The 18,017-nt window shown below is 44.5% G+C and overlaps 1 protein-coding gene across 1 annotated transcript in view; it reads left to right on the top strand.

The window, feature by feature from the left end:
• RYR2 (ryanodine receptor 2) overlaps positions 1-18,017 on the top strand; it is a 3,458,987-nt gene that overhangs the window by 2,496,704 nt on the left and 944,266 nt on the right. Inside the window, exon 60 of the mRNA XM_085612346.1 lies at positions 2,888-3,009. Within this exon, the coding sequence (XP_085468472.1) occupies positions 2,888-3,009 (122 nt within the window). The remainder of the gene's footprint in view (positions 1-2,887; positions 3,010-18,017) is intronic.

Below are 18,017 nucleotides of genomic sequence, written 5' to 3'. Positions count from 1 at the left end.
TTACCCTTTGCAAGTGGTTTACCACCTACTTGAAGTAGGTGGTAAACTGCGAGAGTTTTACGGCCGCAAATGCCGTTGCAAAATATAAGTACATAGCATGTTGACTTGCTATTAGGAAGGGATGCCCCTTCCTAATAGCGAAAGTCGCAAATGCTATTTTGCGAGTCAGTGACTCGCAAAATAGCATTTGTACATGCTATTACCCTTTTTTTGCGGCTGCAAACGGGAGGATCTCCCCTTTGTGGCCGCAAAAATGGGTCGTACATCTGGACCCAAATTAGTTAACGTTGTAATCCTTCAATAGTGAGAAGGATTAGCAAATCAGTCAATTATTAAATCCCGGTGAATAGGCAGACTTGACTTACTTAGCATGGCTTCCTCTTTCCTATACCCATCGGAAGGAACAGAGATATTAACACTAGCACCCAGATTATCTTGAGGGCAGCTAGCGCAATGGAAGTTTTTTGCTCTGAACGGCCGGTGCAAAAACATTTGCACAGACTTACCAGGGCAAAAGTTGCACTAGTATGTCATTTGAAATGTTGTTTTGCCCTGGTTGTGTGGTACACATATCACTCAAAAATGTTCTGCTCTACTTTTGCAATAAATTAGCTGAACCCTGATTTCCAATGTGAAATCATTGCCCAAGCGCCTTATTTTCACATCACGGACCATCGTGCACGATCAAAATGCATGGAATACATACAAGGCCAACCGCATTGACCCCAAAAAGGGGTTGGAATTCAGCCCTGCACTTGTAACAAGGGCCTTGGAGTGTATACAAGGGTATACACTCTAAATAGGGGGGTCCAGGACATCCACCATTTATTCGAAGATATGATGCATCAGCCAAAATGTAAACAACCTTCTAGGGTATCTACATAATTTGAAGGAGGAGTGAACCTCTTTTGCAAATATTAATGTAGTCATGTACTAGAGACTGTTGTGTAATTGGGTTGTGTGAAGACAACTACTGACAGTCGCTGGCAATGCACAATGAGACACAGTTAAATACCCCATAGTATCAAGGATCGATATTAGTCTAAGATGTGACATGAAGCTATTTCTATCACAGAAAGGACAAGATTGTCTGATAACAGAAATTATTTTTATTTCTACTTCATCTACATATGTTTAGTAATATGGGAATTCCACAGACTGTTAGTCCATATGAGGGAATCCACAGTCAGAACATTTTCCAGATCACGAGTTTTGAAATTGCAGTATCAAAACAAATTATGACCAGCTGGTGGTACGAGGTTTCAATAGTAAGATTGAATTAGGCACCGCTACAATTATGTGCATGTACTTTAAACTTAAAGTCAGTATACTAGCATTGTACAGGACACCAGGAATAAAAAAGTCCTATACATTGTTTGCCCCATGTACTGCAGCACCGGTTTGTGCTACAACTTGTGCAGAAACACACGATAGCAATATTACAGTATTAGCACCGAACTATACTGCACATTTTAGTTGGTTTATTTTTGCAGCATATTTGACTAAGTTGAATCTAGAGAGAGTACAGAGCCCCCTGAACATAGTAACACTATCAACGGCTCGAGGTAATAGGCCTGGATTCAACCTCAAACTCCGAGCGTGCCAGTGTGCATCCAAATGTTGGAAAATCCTAAAAAATTAGAAAGTAGTGTATTCATGGTACACTGTTTTGTGATAGGCTACTGGTTTTGTAGGGATTTATACTCTGAGGGGCAGATTTACAAGAAGCTGACACATCTGTAGAGATGCGTCAATTTCCCTGTGCCTCGATGCGAAACCCTTGCACCACCATGGATGCGCCGCAACATGGCGCAAGGATTGACAGATGCGTCAGAATTTCTGATGCATCTGTTGGCCCAAAAGTCAAGCATTGCTGGAATCGTGTCACAAGCACGACGCAACTCCAGCAATGCATGTTGAGGCCTACACTTATTGTACTGCGTCACTCCTTACGCATGCTTCAAGCAGCCATAAGATTTTGACGCAGGGGCATCCTATAAGTGACGCAGTGAAATCTTGTAGATTTCACTGCGTCACTTCTATGAGGCTTTCCTGCCTGGGAATGCCCACCATGCATACATTACACCTGACACAGGTATAATGTGACGCAGGGCTTTACAACATAACGCATTTCCCTAGATGCGCCGCAATGTAAATTGGGCGCATTGTTTATACCAAAACTTCAACAGCAGCGCAAAAGGATCGCAAGGGGCTTGTCAATCTGCCCCCTCATGTGCAGTTGTTAAGAAGTGCTTAATTTGAAAAAGAATGAGTCCCAGTACCCAAGGCTCTGCTGCGGGATGCTATTAAAAATCTGCTTGCTGAATACCAAGGCTGCGTATTCTTGAATTACCCCTCAGGCCTTATTTTCCAATACCAGACACTGGTGCCCTTTTATCTCACTCTTACAAGTACCTCCCTTCTCCCTTTGTGCCGATCTTGTTGTCTTTCTCGTCCTCCTTCTTCCCCATTTGGGAGTTTTTCTCTCTCTTGCTCAAGGTGAATATCTGTTGAGGAGAAATAAGTGCCGGTGGACCCATCTAACAACCAGCTCAAACTAAGCACAGTTGTTGAGTAAAGGAAGTGCTGTAAATATGATAGACTGATCTTTCTTGAAAATTGACATGTACTTATTCAGCTCTTGTTTAACATTTCCTGAAAAAATGCAGATCTTTTCTTGTAATCAAGTGTTTGGTTGCATGTACCTCATTGAATATCATTTGTGTTAATTTCTAAAGATTTATTGAGTTCAAACAACACATGTATAGGTTACATTTCTCGTTGTGTGGTTGGAAAAAACATTTTGGAATATTAACTCACCACTTGTGTTTGCTTCAATCCAATTGATAAATGTCATAAATTATTTTTTACATTATTTTTCTTTTAGGTGGTGCTCCCATTGATCGACCAGTATTTCAAAAACCATCGCCTCTACTTCTTATCCACCGCCAGCAGACCACTCAGTAGTGGTGGACATGCATCCAACAAGGAGAAAGAAATGGTGACAAGGTAAACAAAATGTGCCCCTTCGTAAGAAAGTGACTTTATAAGGGTTTGAGGGTGGACCAAACTTAAATCAGAATTGGTGCTAGCTGTAACTATCGTGAATCATTTCCAATACTCCAGTTTTAGTTAAATGATCATTATTTCTACGTGGTGCCACTTTAAATCAGAGTTGGTAATAACTGAAAATTTTGTGTGAATTATCATAAATCAGGGTCAATACTGTACAGTTTCACTTCAATAATAATTTCTACTCACTTCTGTCCTTTCAGGCTTGATACAATTGACCTTTTGATTGGTGAGTGATCTATTGGTAGATCAAGTGTTTGGCAAGTAGAGCTAGTGATTGAGAAAAGTGAATTATTAATTGTGGTGTATGATATGGTAGTCCACCACAAGTAATTCAGACACCTACTTGTTAATTCGAACACATGGTTTCAGTAATTGAAACCTGAGCTCAATCCCTAGTAACTTTTACACAGAGCAAGCAGGCTTAGCTAGCAGAAAGTTATTCGGCTTTGACAGACAGCAATCCCTTATTTAGCTGAATTGACTATTCAATACGTTCCTCCACCTCTGTCTTTGAGCGCCAGGATACCCGTTGGGTGATAGTTGCACTATACAAATGCACTATACAATACCACACAATACAAAATGTGTAAAGCATTTAGAAGCACCAAAACAGTTAAAAAGTCGAAAACACAACAGAATAAATATTCAACTCTACTTTATAAAACTAGAGAAAAATGTAACAAACAAAAGGACAAAAATGCAACAAAAATGCATTAAGGGAACCCTAGAAATAAAATGGTGAAGATGTAGGTGAAAAAGTGGCAAGAAAAAGTAAAGCACCAATAGAAAGTACTGTTCATTTGTGACCGGGACCTAGGCACAATTTCAGACCAACCACAATGGAGCGCAGGTGAGATATACCAACCAGCCCTAAGCCATGTCCTCTATTCTGGGAGATGTTTTTGCACTTCATTAAGGTCAAGCGCTGGCAGGGGCATATTCTTGCAGGCTAAAGTAAATAAGCCTCTTGGAGATTCAGGCAGGAAAAGGGTAACTGTGATGTTTCCTAAATCTTGATCAAAAATCTAACTTCACAGTTGAATTGGATTTTTACTATATTATAAAAATAGTGATTGGACCATTTCTCTAACTTGACCCAAACCTGATTTAGAAAAATGAATCACATCAATCTGTATTCCAGTTTTCCTCCTAGGACAGCCAGATCTGTCCACTGTGAAAACTGGTTTTAGGGGCTTCTTACTGTAAGGACATGGTAGCATTTCATTTCTAAGTGTCCTACTTTTAGCTGCAAGCCACCCTACCTTATGGGCTGCAAGGCCTACTTAGAAGCAGCTTAATAACAATTAAAAGGAATGGTTTGTGCCTGTCAAAATGTTTTTGACAAGTCAGACTACAGTTTTAAACTGCAGGTCCTGACACCTGCAGTTTAAAACTGCAGTCTGACTTGTCAGAAAAAAACATGGATTCAGGCCCATCAGTGGAACCTGAATCCATGTTTTTTCTTGTCACACTAGTGGATGGCACAAAAGGTGCTGTAGTCTGCAGTTGGCCTTTAAATTACCATGCGATGGGTAAACTTCCTACACCATAGACCGTGGCCTTCCTGGAAAGCAGAATATGCCAATTTGGAGTTAGCCTATTGTACCAAATCTTAGGGGCAGAGCACATACGTTGGGCACTGGAGAGCAGTGCCACGGTGCTCAGAGTCTAAAAACGAGCAATAAAATTTACCATGCGGAAAGAGGAATTTTCTCACAGTCACCTATTGAAAAACTTTGGCCTAAGTAATCCTTTTGTGGACAGTGTGAGAGGACTAGAAGTAGGAAGTGCAGTTTAATCCGGTGCTCTCAAGAGACATAGTACCAGGTTACAAGCTTGGCGGTGCAGGAGCGGGACCGCCCCGCCGCCGCACTACTCACCTCATGCCAGATTTCTCAGTTCTTTGGCGGTCCCATGGCGATGCCTATGAAAGGCAGTCCATGCAGTGCAAGAACTGGGGTGTGTGCACATGTGGAGCACAACATATGCCCCCTGTAGGCACTCCGTGGCCTAGAGGCTGCAGGTCCCCCTTTGTTTCCTCTCTGCCACGGCTTTAATGGAGTAGGAAATGCCATGAAAACCATGGCGGAGAGGAAACTCATAATATGCTGGCAGGATCCTTATAAGCCTATTGCAGCCTCAAGACCACCACCAGAGATCTCTGATGGTTTCAGTGGTGCAATGGCAGTCCGACCGCCTTAGTTGTAATAGAGCAGTTGGAAGACTGCCATGCCCATGCGAGTCTGGCGGTCTGTCGATGGCTGACTCATAATGAGGCAGATAGGGTCATATTTATCAAATTGTAATGCACCGCAGCACGTCACCTTGCTGCGCTGCATTACAGGGAAAGGGCAGGAATGCGCTGTATTTATCACAATATGGCTCATTCCTGCCTTTCCCAGCGCTGGTGCACAATGTGCTACATAGCACCAATGCAGGCTTCCTTGCGCCATGGTCAAGGGTGCGTGCATTGTAAGAAAGATAGTTTTTGTGCAGGAGGGAGCACCTTCCTGCACAAAAACAATCCCCTGAGGTAATTTCCTCTTTCTATGTGTGCTGCAGAATGAGAAGAAATGAGGATATGTCTCCTCATACACCTCCCCTGGGAAGGCGTAGCATTTTGGTGCATTCCCAGGTTTACCAGCAAAAGTAAATCTGGGACAGCTTCAAAATCCCCAAAACGCGCAAAAAGAGAAGGACTAAGTAACATCACAAAAGAGGCCCTGCCGTGAATTATTCTGTCCGTGTCTAGGGAAGGGGTTAACGAAAAGGGATGATAGATGGGAAAATCAACAGATTTTTAAATTCTTCCCTCACCCACTATATAGTGGCATGCTTCATCATAGGGCCGCTTATAACGCTTCAGAATCCACTGGTTTTGTGTAAGTAAGTTACTACTTACTTACTCACTGGTTTTGTGTGGTAACATCTATGCACCATCCATGTAATGCCTCCCTGGGGCATAGTAAGGCAATGCAATGATTTGCGCTGCACAAGTCATACAGGGCCACACAAGGGAGTCTTGTGTGGCTTGATAATTCACACCTTAGGGGTTGCGTCGCTTTTGCACCATCTGTGTAGAGGAGGGAGATAACGAGGGAGAGTTGACTATGACCGAGAGATAGAGAGTGACAGAGAACATATATGTATTTTGAACAGTGAGAAATTCGATCCACCTGGGGTGCTCTTCCTTTAATGCTTTGTCAGTTTTGACCTTTTCTGGGGTCTGTTAAGCAGTCCTCAGTTACATGTGCCATTTTACTCTGACAGCACAGGTGCTTCTAATGTGGGTGCAGTCTGACTCTGTATCAGGGCACAAGGCTGACACTGGGAGATGTCAAATGATTAATACAAGTTTTGTGTAATTCAGCTGTAGCTTGCAATCAACACTGTTTAGTCACCTATGTGTACATTACAGATACTCTGGGACATATTAGGTAAATCTAGAGTTAATACCACAGTTGAGAAACTATCTGATATAGCTTAAGCTTCAGGATTGACTCCCACAACCGATTGCCTATTGCAGACCTCTAAAAACAGCTTTCCACTTAATGACTCTACTAAAAGAAGGCTTGACTGACAATGTTAGAAACTGGGTTTCTGGTTGGCTGAGTATGCACCCTGTCCAAGCAAGAACGACAATCCTAGTCGGGGTATTTGCAGTACGCACAAAAAGTTTATCTGTGCTTACCCTCTGGTATCTTAGCAGAGCAGTAAAGCTAAACTTAAGAGGCAATGTGTAAAGTTTTTGTGCACACACAGTAGCACAGTGTCAACACCACAAAAGTACTCCACACCAGTTTCAATAAAGAGCCAATATTTATCTGAGTTACACAAGACCAAACAACAAAAATTCAACATCCACAAGTCAAGATAGGAATTTTGTAATATTAAATCAAAATTCAGTGCTTGGAAGTCGATAGCTCCAACTTGGGTTTTCTGATCACGCTTGACTGGGGCAAATCCAAAAGTTCACTCTGACCGTGATGGAGCATGGGCCGGATACAGAAGTCACGCAGACCCGGTGACAGTACCTTGAATGCGTTGATGCTCGGGACGATGAGTTGAAATCTGGAGGTGATGCGTTGGCATCACAGGCGATTTGTCAGCTCGGAAGTCTGGCAAAGTCATTAAGGCATCAATGTCAAGAGTGCTATGTGTTGGTTCCGAGGTGTTGATGTTGAGCCACTGGACTGAAGGCGATGCATCGGGTAGAAGCCACGCTGCGCCGGGAATGCTTTGGGATCGGGGTTGGGGCGTTGCAGGCGTCGGTGAAGCATTGTCCGAGTCTCATGCAGCAGCGGTGATTCAGAGACTGTGTTGGCAAAGTTGGGGCTGCGTTGTAAGTCAAGATTGTTGCATCGTGCACTCAGCAAGTGGTGTCCACGGCGTTGGTGCAGGCAGCGTCGGTGTGTCGATTCCGCAGGGCAGGCACCAGTTCTCAATGACACTTCAATGTTGATTCGTCGGTTTCTTGGGTTGCAGCATCACACACTCACTTCCAAGGGCCCAGGACTGGATTTGACACCACTTCGCAGAGCAGGACTCACTGCAGAGGAGCCCAGGTGCTGGTAGCAAGATGTAGGTGAAGTCTTTGATATCCCGAGACTTCAGTAACAGGAGACCAACACAGCAAAGCAAGCTGCAAAGTGGCAGTCCTTTCTGGCAGCACAACAGCTCTTCTTCCTGGCAGAATGTCCTCAGTCCAGTAGCGTTCTGAGTATATGGTGTCCGAGGTCCAGTATATATACACATTTTAGCCTTTGAAGTAGGGAGACTTCAAGGAAAGGTCCTTGTAGTGGACAAGACCCTGCTCTTCCTTGTCTTGGCTCCAGACTCACTACAGGGTGGTATGCAGCTCTTTGTTTAGGGACAGGCACAGCCCTATTCAGATGCAAGTTTCAGACCCATCAGCCTGGAAATGGGCCATCAGGATACGCAAGGCACACTTCAGCTCCCTTTGTGTGTGACTGTCTAGAGGGACTGCACAAAGCCCAGTTATCATCCAAACCAGACATTTATTTTTGGGACAGGTAGAGGCACTGAATAGTTAAAGTAAGGAAAAGGCAACTTTCTAAACATTCATGTACAAAGGGGTTGGGCCCCTTACTAATTTTGTCCAACAGTACCCAAGCTGACAATTATTTAATAGACGCAACTTTTCAGAAAGGCCAAGTTATTTAATTGTCTGAACCTTATTTTGATTTAACTTGTTTTTGTATATTTCAAACATTAAACGTATGCACTCAACATATCATTCCAACAACATTTGTATGAATTTCACGTTATATTCAGCCCTTATAGAAAAAAGGTGCAAACTTTTTTGAATCACACTAAGGGATAACATGATTCATACCAAATACACCATTCTAAACATACATACGACAAAAAATGATTAATGATGAACCTGTCTTTTGATTTTAAAGTGTTGGAGTTTCTATTATTTTTCTCTTTTTTCTATTAAGCAGTATTTATGTAGGCCTCCAGTCTCCCTTGTAAGATTGCCTACACTTGTTTGTCTTTTGGACCGAAAAAAACCCAAGATTGCGTCGGGTCCACCTTTTTCAAACCTTCCTTTACTTTCGGGTTCTCCTCAGGACCTTGACTGTTTTTTTCTCTGAATAAATAAAAAAACAGCATTGTTGTTTCTTCTCTTTTAGTATCAGGGGTTCCTGAAAAGTAGTGTCTATTGAATGATTACCAGCTTGAATGCTCTGTTGGACAAAACTTTCTAAAAGTGGCATTTTCAGTCCTGCAATTTAAAAACCAACTTCACTAAAAGATATGTTTTCAAATTTTGAGTCCAGAGACACCAAACTGCATTTTTCTGTCCGCTCCCAATTGGAAGTTGCACTTGTAAAGTGTTACAAGGCAGCTCTAATGCTACCTATGGCAGGGATAGGCCTTTCCTTGCTTTAGTGAAAAACGAATGTAGCAGTTTTTCACTACCAGGTCATGTAAAACTCAACAGCACATGTTCTACCTTTTAAATACACTGCACTCCGCCCATGGAGCTGCCTAGGGCCTACATTAGGGGTGCCTTGCATGTAATAAAAGGGAGGGTTTGGGCCTGGCAAGTAGATGAACTTGCCAGGTTGACATGGCAGTTTAAAACTACACACACTGTTTCTGCAGTGGCAGGCCTGAGACAGGTTTGAACACTTCTCAGGTAAGTGGTACAATCAGTGCTGAATGCCCACTAGTAGCATTTGATTTACAGGCCCTGGGCACATGTAGTGTAATGTACTAGGGACTTTTTAGCAAATAAAATAAGCCAATCATGGATAAACCAAATGCCATTTCAAGTCAAGGAAAACTTTATTTCGGAGTATCTCCATAAAAGTACATAAAATGAATATAAAAACATTTAAGAACAATAGATAAAATGATTAAAAATAGTGCAGCCAGACAGGTTACATACAAATGAATCATATTGACATTTTTAGATACCTTTTCCGTTTGTGCCAAAGGGCCCCCAGAAATTTTGCCACAGCAAACACTATGTGTACAGCCATTTCGCTCTTAAGAATTCTAAAGGCTTCGTGGCACCTGGTGAAGCCCAGATTCCTACAGACGGGAATGATCCATTTTCTGCGCGCCTCAGTATAGCCCGGACAGAAAAATATAAGATGCAGCTCAGTTTCGTCGCTTTCTCTGCATGCCGGGCAAATACTGGGTGTCGACACAGACCAGGAGCTAGTGAAAGCACGAATTGGCAAAGACCCGTGCCTCCATTGCAAATAAAGCTTCCTGATTATTGCAGGGTAAACATTGTCAAGGGCTAGTTCAAAGGTGTAAATGCTCTTCATGTAAAGGAATTGATTTGTTAAGGACCCTATAGATTTAGAAGGTCGAAGTGAGGGAGCCTTAGAATCGTAATACAATTTAGTTAGAGCTTTTTTAGAAAGCTTGGAACAGGCGTTGCAAGGATCGTTCCATAGTGCATCTAGACCTAGGCTCACCAAACTATTCCTTACGAATTTAAGCCAGGCAATGTTCCCCGAGTTTGGGAAGCTAAGAATGCCATTTCATTTTAGACAAAAAGCACATGCACTTTAGCAATGGTCAGCAGAGAAAAAGTGCCCAGAGTCCTAAAACCAGCAAAAACAAAATTCAGCACACAATCAAAAAAAGGTCAGAAGACAAAAAGACAGGGAAAATCCTGCGAAAAGATGCCAGGTCTAACAGATATCCTTGAATGTTTCCTTGACTGAAGCCCTGACTTTAACCTCTATAACAGATCCAATAGGGCTTTGAACTACCACATCAACATCTAATGTCTGCTTGAAGTCGGGAAGTAAATCAAATCAAATCAAAATAAATAATACAATTACATAAAAATGCCTCAATTTGATCACAAACAAAAATAGCTAAAACCATTACATATAAATATTAGTGGATGCAGAGAGCAAATTAGATGGCAAAGATATAAATATCATATAGCAGTTATAAAATCCATACTAACAGTCAGTAAAGGCTCACAGCATTCACTGACATTGTCTAAAATAAACAAACCAGAAAGGTATAGCAAACCTTTCCTCAAGCTTGTGACATACTATGAGCGTACGAATGCCACCCAATAAACATAAATTAGTGATAAAACGTTTACATCTTCAGCATCATTATACACAGTACCTACAATTTGCCCAGTTAAAAATTGATCCTAATAGTGCAAGGTACAATAATGAATGTAAAAATCCAAGGATCTAAGCGGAAATCACAAAGGTTTGTGAGATTGCATAATGAACCTGCAAACTTAGAAAAAAGAATCGACCACTGTGCAGGTGTCAAGGAGACATTACGTTTGTGAAAACAGTAAGGCAGGCCTACATTGTATAAAGTGGTACCTTTTTAATAGAGGCAAGAAAAAACATGTTGTGTATTTGATAGAAAGGCCCCTGTTGAAAAGTGGATTATTGGTAGGGTAAGTATGCACTTACCACTAGCAATAAGGCCACTAACACAGTAGAGGGTCCAGTAAAGGTCTCAGTAAATTAGCCTCTTGCTCAACCCTAGGTAGCTGACAACGAGCAGCCAGTCCTAACTTAGCAGACAGGAGTGTAAAGCATTTAAAAACACCAATACATCAAATAAGTAAGATACAAAACACAATAAAAGTCCCTCACCGATTTATAAAAATAGGAAATATGTTTATGAACAATTAGACACCACAAAAACAAAAATCCAAAATAAGGAACACAAGATATGATTACCCACTTTTCTGTTGTTTAAAAACCCATAGCGCCACTCTGGGGCATTTTGTCGCATTTAATCGGGACAAAGTCTAACTTTGAGGCTGACCATGATAGAGCCCTGGTTGGATACATTAAGCAAGAGGCCCCACTCAAAAGTTTACCTCCACACTTAGAAACTTTTCTGGAGCTTTTTTCTCCTACGTCCTAGGCTCAACCTTCCACATCAAGCCTGATTTGGTGAGGGTTCGCTGGCTTGACTTTCCGCAAGGCTTCTGCAAATCCTGGAAGGCTGAAGCTCTGGAGCTTTCAGTGGGATGAACCTGAAATCCTGGCCAAGTCACAGTTTAAGGTAGGTGGCTTGACTTTGGGGGTTTGGTCGGTCAGCTCGAGGAGCTTTTTCACAAAACTTCTCCAAACTTCAGGAGGTGCTTCCTGAAGGTCTCCTTGCAGGATCAAAGTGTCCTAAGCACCAATCCAATGTTCTGGAATCTCCTAGATGGTACTTCGGATGTCTAGAATGCAATCCCTACAATGCACCTGGTCAAATCCTTACAAGTCCACTGGACGCACTCCAGGATAGGGACTCTTGGTGGAGATTATGCAGGTGGGCTCTGTTAACCTGTAGCTTGCAGGGAGTCCACTCCTTAATCTTTCTTGAAGCAAGGAACAGTCCCCAGGGCTGTAGTAGCAGATCATGCAGCAGTCACAGTCATTCGGAGTGCAGGCCTTTGAGTGCAGATCCAGGTTCCAGCAGGCCAGTCCTTTTTTCCCTTGCAGTTTCATGCAGCAGCTCTAAGAGACTCTGCAGCTCTCACATATTTATTCAGTGTTCTGAGGTGACAAGCTGGGGTCACCTCTGTCTATTAAGATTCTGGGTGCCACCCAAAAGCATGACAACTTGGCAAATTGTGGCATCTTCATGTACCACAAAGCACTGCACTTCCAACATCCAACATGGATTATTTCTCTCCAAAGGAGTAAGAGGTAGCTAAACTGACCCACAATTTGGCTTATTTTCATTAGAACCCATGCCCCTGACCTCTGCAAATTTATGTCCTAAGCTTGCCATCTGGCTGGGGCACAGCATGTCATGGTAGGTACGTCTGGCATTCCTTACCGATCTGCTCTCTCTTTGAGCTCAGTTTGATTTACCCAGCCCCCCTCTGCAGAATCCATCCTCATCAGCTTCAGAGCTCTGTCATCAGATAAACTCTTCTGTAGTCAGGGCACCTAATAAAAGCATCCTGACTAAGCCTGTTATGGCTGACCAATCAGCAGAGAGCTCTAGAAGGCTGTATTTTGGCATACGTTCGATAACTTCTCTTCTGTACTAGTTATGATAAATTCAACAATGGCAAATTGATTGCTTTATCAGTAACACTCTTTTAAGTCATTGAATGATATTTTCTCCTTTCCTAGCAATAGTTATATCTAAATAAATGATTGCAATGTTAGCCTATGGAGATAAGTATCTACAATGGGGACAGAAGAAATGGGCATTTTTTCCTCACCAGGGCATATAACACATAAGGTCCAGGCTTATAGTTACATGGCCTCCCACCCCTGGGACACTTAGGGGAGACCTGGGGGCTGCCTAATATGTAGACATAAGGTAGCTTTAAAGTGTCCATATCACGAAAGTTGAGTTTGCACACAATTTACTTTTAAAGACAGTCTGCAAAGCCAGGCTGCCCTTACAATGACAGCAGAAACTCAGCAGTGTACGCATGCAAGTGCAGGGCCTCTAAACCTCCATGCCCTATTATATACTAGGGACGTATATGTAGATTGCACCCCCTGGACCTATTATCTAATAGGGCTTATAGGATCTGTCATTACCTATTGTAAGTGTACCCTATTACATGTACCTTTTTAAGCATAGCGCTGGCTCTGGGCATGGTCAGCAGAGCCCAGTGTACAGTCAGAGTCAGTTACCACCAGTATCATCCAGCAAAAAATGGGGGCGAACAGGGCAAAAGGATGACTTTGAAACAGCCACACAAAAATGAAAGTTAAAAAAAAGTTTGGGGAGATGTGTTGTCACAGGTACACGCTGGTACATTGGTAACCCCATGCTGACCTATTGGGCAACAACATTTCTGATAGTTCCAAGTCTGATCGTCAACAGCAGTCCTCGTGCCCATGGATTATGTGTGGTCAGCAAATTACGTTCTATACCCGTAGTAGAGGATAATGTAAGAAAGTGACAGATAGATGTTTTTTTTAACTCCACGACTGCCCCAGCCTTATTCTTCCTCAAGGAGAGCTGTTGTCAGCTAAAGCACATCAGATTTCCTAATTCTTTTGGGGTCGTCAAATAGGGTTCATCTGCCCAAGATTAGAAAATTTGATTTAATATACTCAAGTCATGGAATATGTCTTCCTTTGTCACAGTTTAAGTTGTCCAGAATAATAAATTGATTAATAATCTCCTTTTGACTGCACCATATTTGCCACCCAACTTTCAAAGAAGCGAGCCTGTTGAAATCCTCAATACAACTCATCCTAAGCTCCTTGTAGCACACGAAATATGGAAAATGGTGGCTGGGATAATAATTCGACCTGGGTATAATTTCAATTACACCGGAGTTATCAAAGTGATTTCAGTAATTCTGTGTTACTCTTTAAAGTGGAATTGCTAATTTTTACATGATTATTGCTTCTCACATAAATATAGGTAATTGGAGAGGGAATCCTACTGAGAGAGCACATTTAGAGAGCAGGAGTGTCTGCTTGCTCCTGCTATGAGTATTCTGTTTCATTTTGTGCTATTTCCTAGCTCAAAATGCATTCTCATGCCCATTTTGGACATGAAGATGCGGCATTTTTTAACAAAAAAATATCGCTAAAAGCAGAATAACTCTTCTTGTGTCTTTCTACCCCCCCCCCCCCCACACGCAGGCAGCATGGGTGATCACAGGGACGCACTGAGTATTTTATATTGCTAAAGAATGTGGTATAGGTTTCCCCACCCACCAGGGGTATTATATTAAAAAGAGCACCAATCGGTTGAGCACATTTTAAATGTTTGGCAATGAGGTACTGCTCAAGGTTCTGGGCGAGTCAAAGTTTATTCCCAGATACAGAAAATTGTAAATCACTGACAGGACATTTCCATTACACATAATGGGTCTCAAATTTGATTTCTTACCACCACAGATCATGAGATGGGATTTACTAAAATTGATATCCCTCTCCAAATTGGTCATAAAGGTGGAAAAAGACTGTAAAATCTGCTAAAAACCCAAAGGTGTCCAAGCTAGTTAGATAGCATGGATTGCCTACCTTCCCGGGGGACATCTTCCCTTCTTTGTACCAAAGGGGTGTTAAGACCATTAGTGTACAAAATAAAAAGTACTGGTACTAGTTTACAGACCTGATGCACCCAATCAATGAATCAAGATTTATAAAGTGCTGCTAATCACCCGATAGGGTATCCAGGCGCTTGCGAACCCCTTAGGCTTCTTCGAACAGCCAGGTCTTGAGGGCTATTCTGAATTCCGGAAATGAGGTGATGGTCCAGAGGTGCTTTGGGAGGATGCTCGAGGTCTTTGCTGTGATGTGGGAGAAGGAGCGTCCTTAACTTCTGCTTTGGTAGATGCAGGTAGTATGGGCAAGTGAAAGGGAGGTGGAGCATAGTCTTCACGTGGTTGGTGTAAGTTGGGTCCTAGCGCACTATTGCTGATAGATTGTGATGAAAACAGTGCCAGGAAGTATAACTATTAAATAAATCCACCAAGCTGACTGTGGACTCTCAGGATTCATCCCAACTTAACAACCCTTAAGAGTTCCATCATAGAACTTTTCTTTTCTTAGATGTTTTTGGATTTTTCATTGATTGCCTTGGATTGTTGACTCCCCTTATTGTTAGCCAGTCAGTTTATCTTTATTTGTCAAAAAGTATAAAAGCACAAAACACAATATCATTATAAAAGTACATAAAAACCATTTCCAAAGAGTATTCAAAATAATAGGCGCTAAGTGATCTTGCCCACATACAACAAGAAAAACATTTACATACAGACAAATGCTCCGTACCTCTTTCTCGTAATCACAGAGTATCTCATTTAATTGATTACCCCGAGACAGATTGGTGGTGATCCTAGCTGTTGTAAAAAAAATATAATGGCTTGTATGTATTTTCTGATATTTGCTTCATTCAGAATGATAGCTAGGCAGTGTTTCCGATGGAATGTATACAAAATGCAGAAACACATAAAGTGAAATGTGCTTTTCTTCGATGTTTTTACTGGGGCAGCTAGGGACATTTAAGAAAAAAGATCTCTGCATTGGAAACACTGCTAAACTATGGATGTTGGTAAATCATAGTTTAATAAGACGAAATCTATGATGAGTGTAAATTTTGACAGTTAAATAAGACTCTGGCCCCAATGACAATTTTAAAATCCAATGGTGGCTGCCAGTCTGTGCATCTCCTCCATGCTGATCTTATGGCTAAGATTAAAAAACAAGCTTCTAGCAAGATCTTTGCATTTGTTTACAGTGCTCTATGGCTTAATGAATATATCTGAAAGAAACACGTTAGTTAGATTCCTCACCTTAGAATATCCCCAGGCGTCAGACTGGATCCGGAAGATTTTTGTAGCAATACCCCTTGCGCGTCACTAGGCATCGTCTGCGGCTCCGCGTACATCGTTGGCGTCGTGCGCCGGAATGACGTCGTCGGAGTACTTATACGCCGCCCTCGCTCGCTGACGTCAGTTCTTCTTTTTTCCGCGCCAGTAAGCGCCGATCCGGGAGAGCTACCCCTTTAGTCAATTTTTGACTAACTTTTTCGACTCTTTTTGTCACTTTCTCGACTCTGTTGCCGGTCGGATGCCTGGTTTCAAGGCCTGCGACGACTGTCACCGACTGATGTCGGTGACCGATCATCACCGCCGGTGCCTGTACTGCTTGGGCCTCGACCACGATGCGGAGTCGTGCTCCGATTGTATGGCCCTGACCTCGAAAGCTAGGCGGGAGCGGTCCCGCAAGCTTCTCGAGTTTCGCCACTCGGCTCCGTGCCCCTCTCGATCCCGGTCCAGGAGGAGGTCCAAGGATCGGTCGCGGAGCCGCACTCGACATCGTCGCTCGTCTGGCTCGAAGTCTTCGGGTAAGTCGAAGCGCTCCAAGAAGTCCAAGAGGCGACACCGCTCTTCGGACTCCCCTTGCCGGTCGCGCGACTCGGCCGATGGTCAGGGTGGTTCCACCCCCGCGGCTCCACAGGAGCCGCAGGCGCCGATCAAGTCCCCATACCCGCCGGTCCCTGGGACTGACGCAACACCGGCGGAGGTCAGTGCCTTCCTCTCGGCCATGAGAAGCCTGGCCCCGCCGTCGACGCCCGCTGGCGCGCCTTCGGGCCCCGCGGACTCGACTGGGCGACCTTGCGTGCCGGCGGCTCCGGCCCCGGCGCCGTTGGAGGCTCCGGCCCCGACACCGCAGGTCCCCGAGGGGCCCGAGCCTGGGCCCCCATCGATGCCGGTCGACCTCGTCACGCCTCCTCCGCCGGCGTCGACACCAGTGCCACCTCCGACGCCGACTCCGGTCGACGTCGATCCCCGGTTCAGCCCCTGTCCGGTCCCGGAGCCGTTGCGGCGCCGCCCGACGCCGCATCCGGCGCCGCTTGAGACACATTATGTCTATCGACCGGCTCCGATCATTCCTCCTGTTTACCAGGAATTGGATGATGGGGGCGACTGGGAGGGGTCTGAGGACCCTATGGCCCTTCAGGGGCAACTTTCGCAGGACTGGGCAGATGAACTGGGGGAGGCCAGTGGATTGGATACCTCACCGGACACTGGATTCATCTCTCCTCCGACTGTGGCTTCGGAGGAGGGTGCGGCTTTTTCTGTGGTGCTGCGCAAGGCGGCCGCGGCCCTCGGGCTTGAGCTGCCTGCCGTGGCTGTGAGGACTAACATCCTCACTGAGGTGCTTCAGTCTGCCGCATGCTCCACTGAGCCTCTGCTGCAATTCAATGAGGCCCTCACTGACGTTCTGCAGGGCACCTGGTCCAAGCCCTCCACAGTCCCTCCTGTGGATAGGAACGTTGCCAGGCGCCACCGCCCTGCTCCAGGTGACCCCAGTTTTCTGTCCCAACACCCCACCCCCGAGAGTCTGGTTATCCAGGCCTCTACCTCCCAATCCTCCTTCCCGTCCGCTCCTCCGGACCGGGATTCCAAGAGACTGGAACAGTTTGGTAAGAAGCTGTTCTCCTCGCTCAGTTTGGGCCTGCGGTCTTTAAACACCGCCTGTCTCTTGGACCGTTATTCCCACTCTCTGTGGGATACGGTGGAGGACGTGCTGCCACTGTGCCCGGAGGAGGCCCGGGCACGGCTTTCCTCGGCTCTGGCCGATGGGAGAGATGCAGCGCGCCATTTAATCCGATGTGGACTCGACACTACGGACTCGCTGGGTAGGGCGATTTGTACCACGGTGGCGCTTCGACGTCACGCCTGGCTGCGGTCCACGTCCTTTTCAGGGGATGTCCAGAGCACACTCATGGACATGCCTTTTGATGGCGCTCGCCTTTTTGGTGAGAAAGCGGACAGTGTTCTGGCTCGCTTCAAGGACTCCCGGGCTACGGCCACGTCCTTGGGCCTCTCGGCCCCGCGGCCACAAACTTCCACTTTTCGCTCCTTTCGTGGCCAAGGAAGGGGCACCTCCTCACGTCCGCCTAGCCACCGGCCGCAGAACCAGCCTGCACGCAGTCGCGGACGTGGTTTCCGCCGAGGCGGTACTGGAGGACGA

The sequence above is a fragment of the Triturus cristatus genome, chromosome 6, assembly GCF_964204655.1.
Source record: "Triturus cristatus chromosome 6, aTriCri1.1, whole genome shotgun sequence".
Lineage (NCBI taxonomy): Eukaryota > Metazoa > Chordata > Amphibia > Caudata > Salamandridae > Triturus > Triturus cristatus.
The sequence above is the reverse complement of the archived record's forward strand: the minus strand, read 5'-3'. Positions and strand labels throughout refer to the sequence as shown.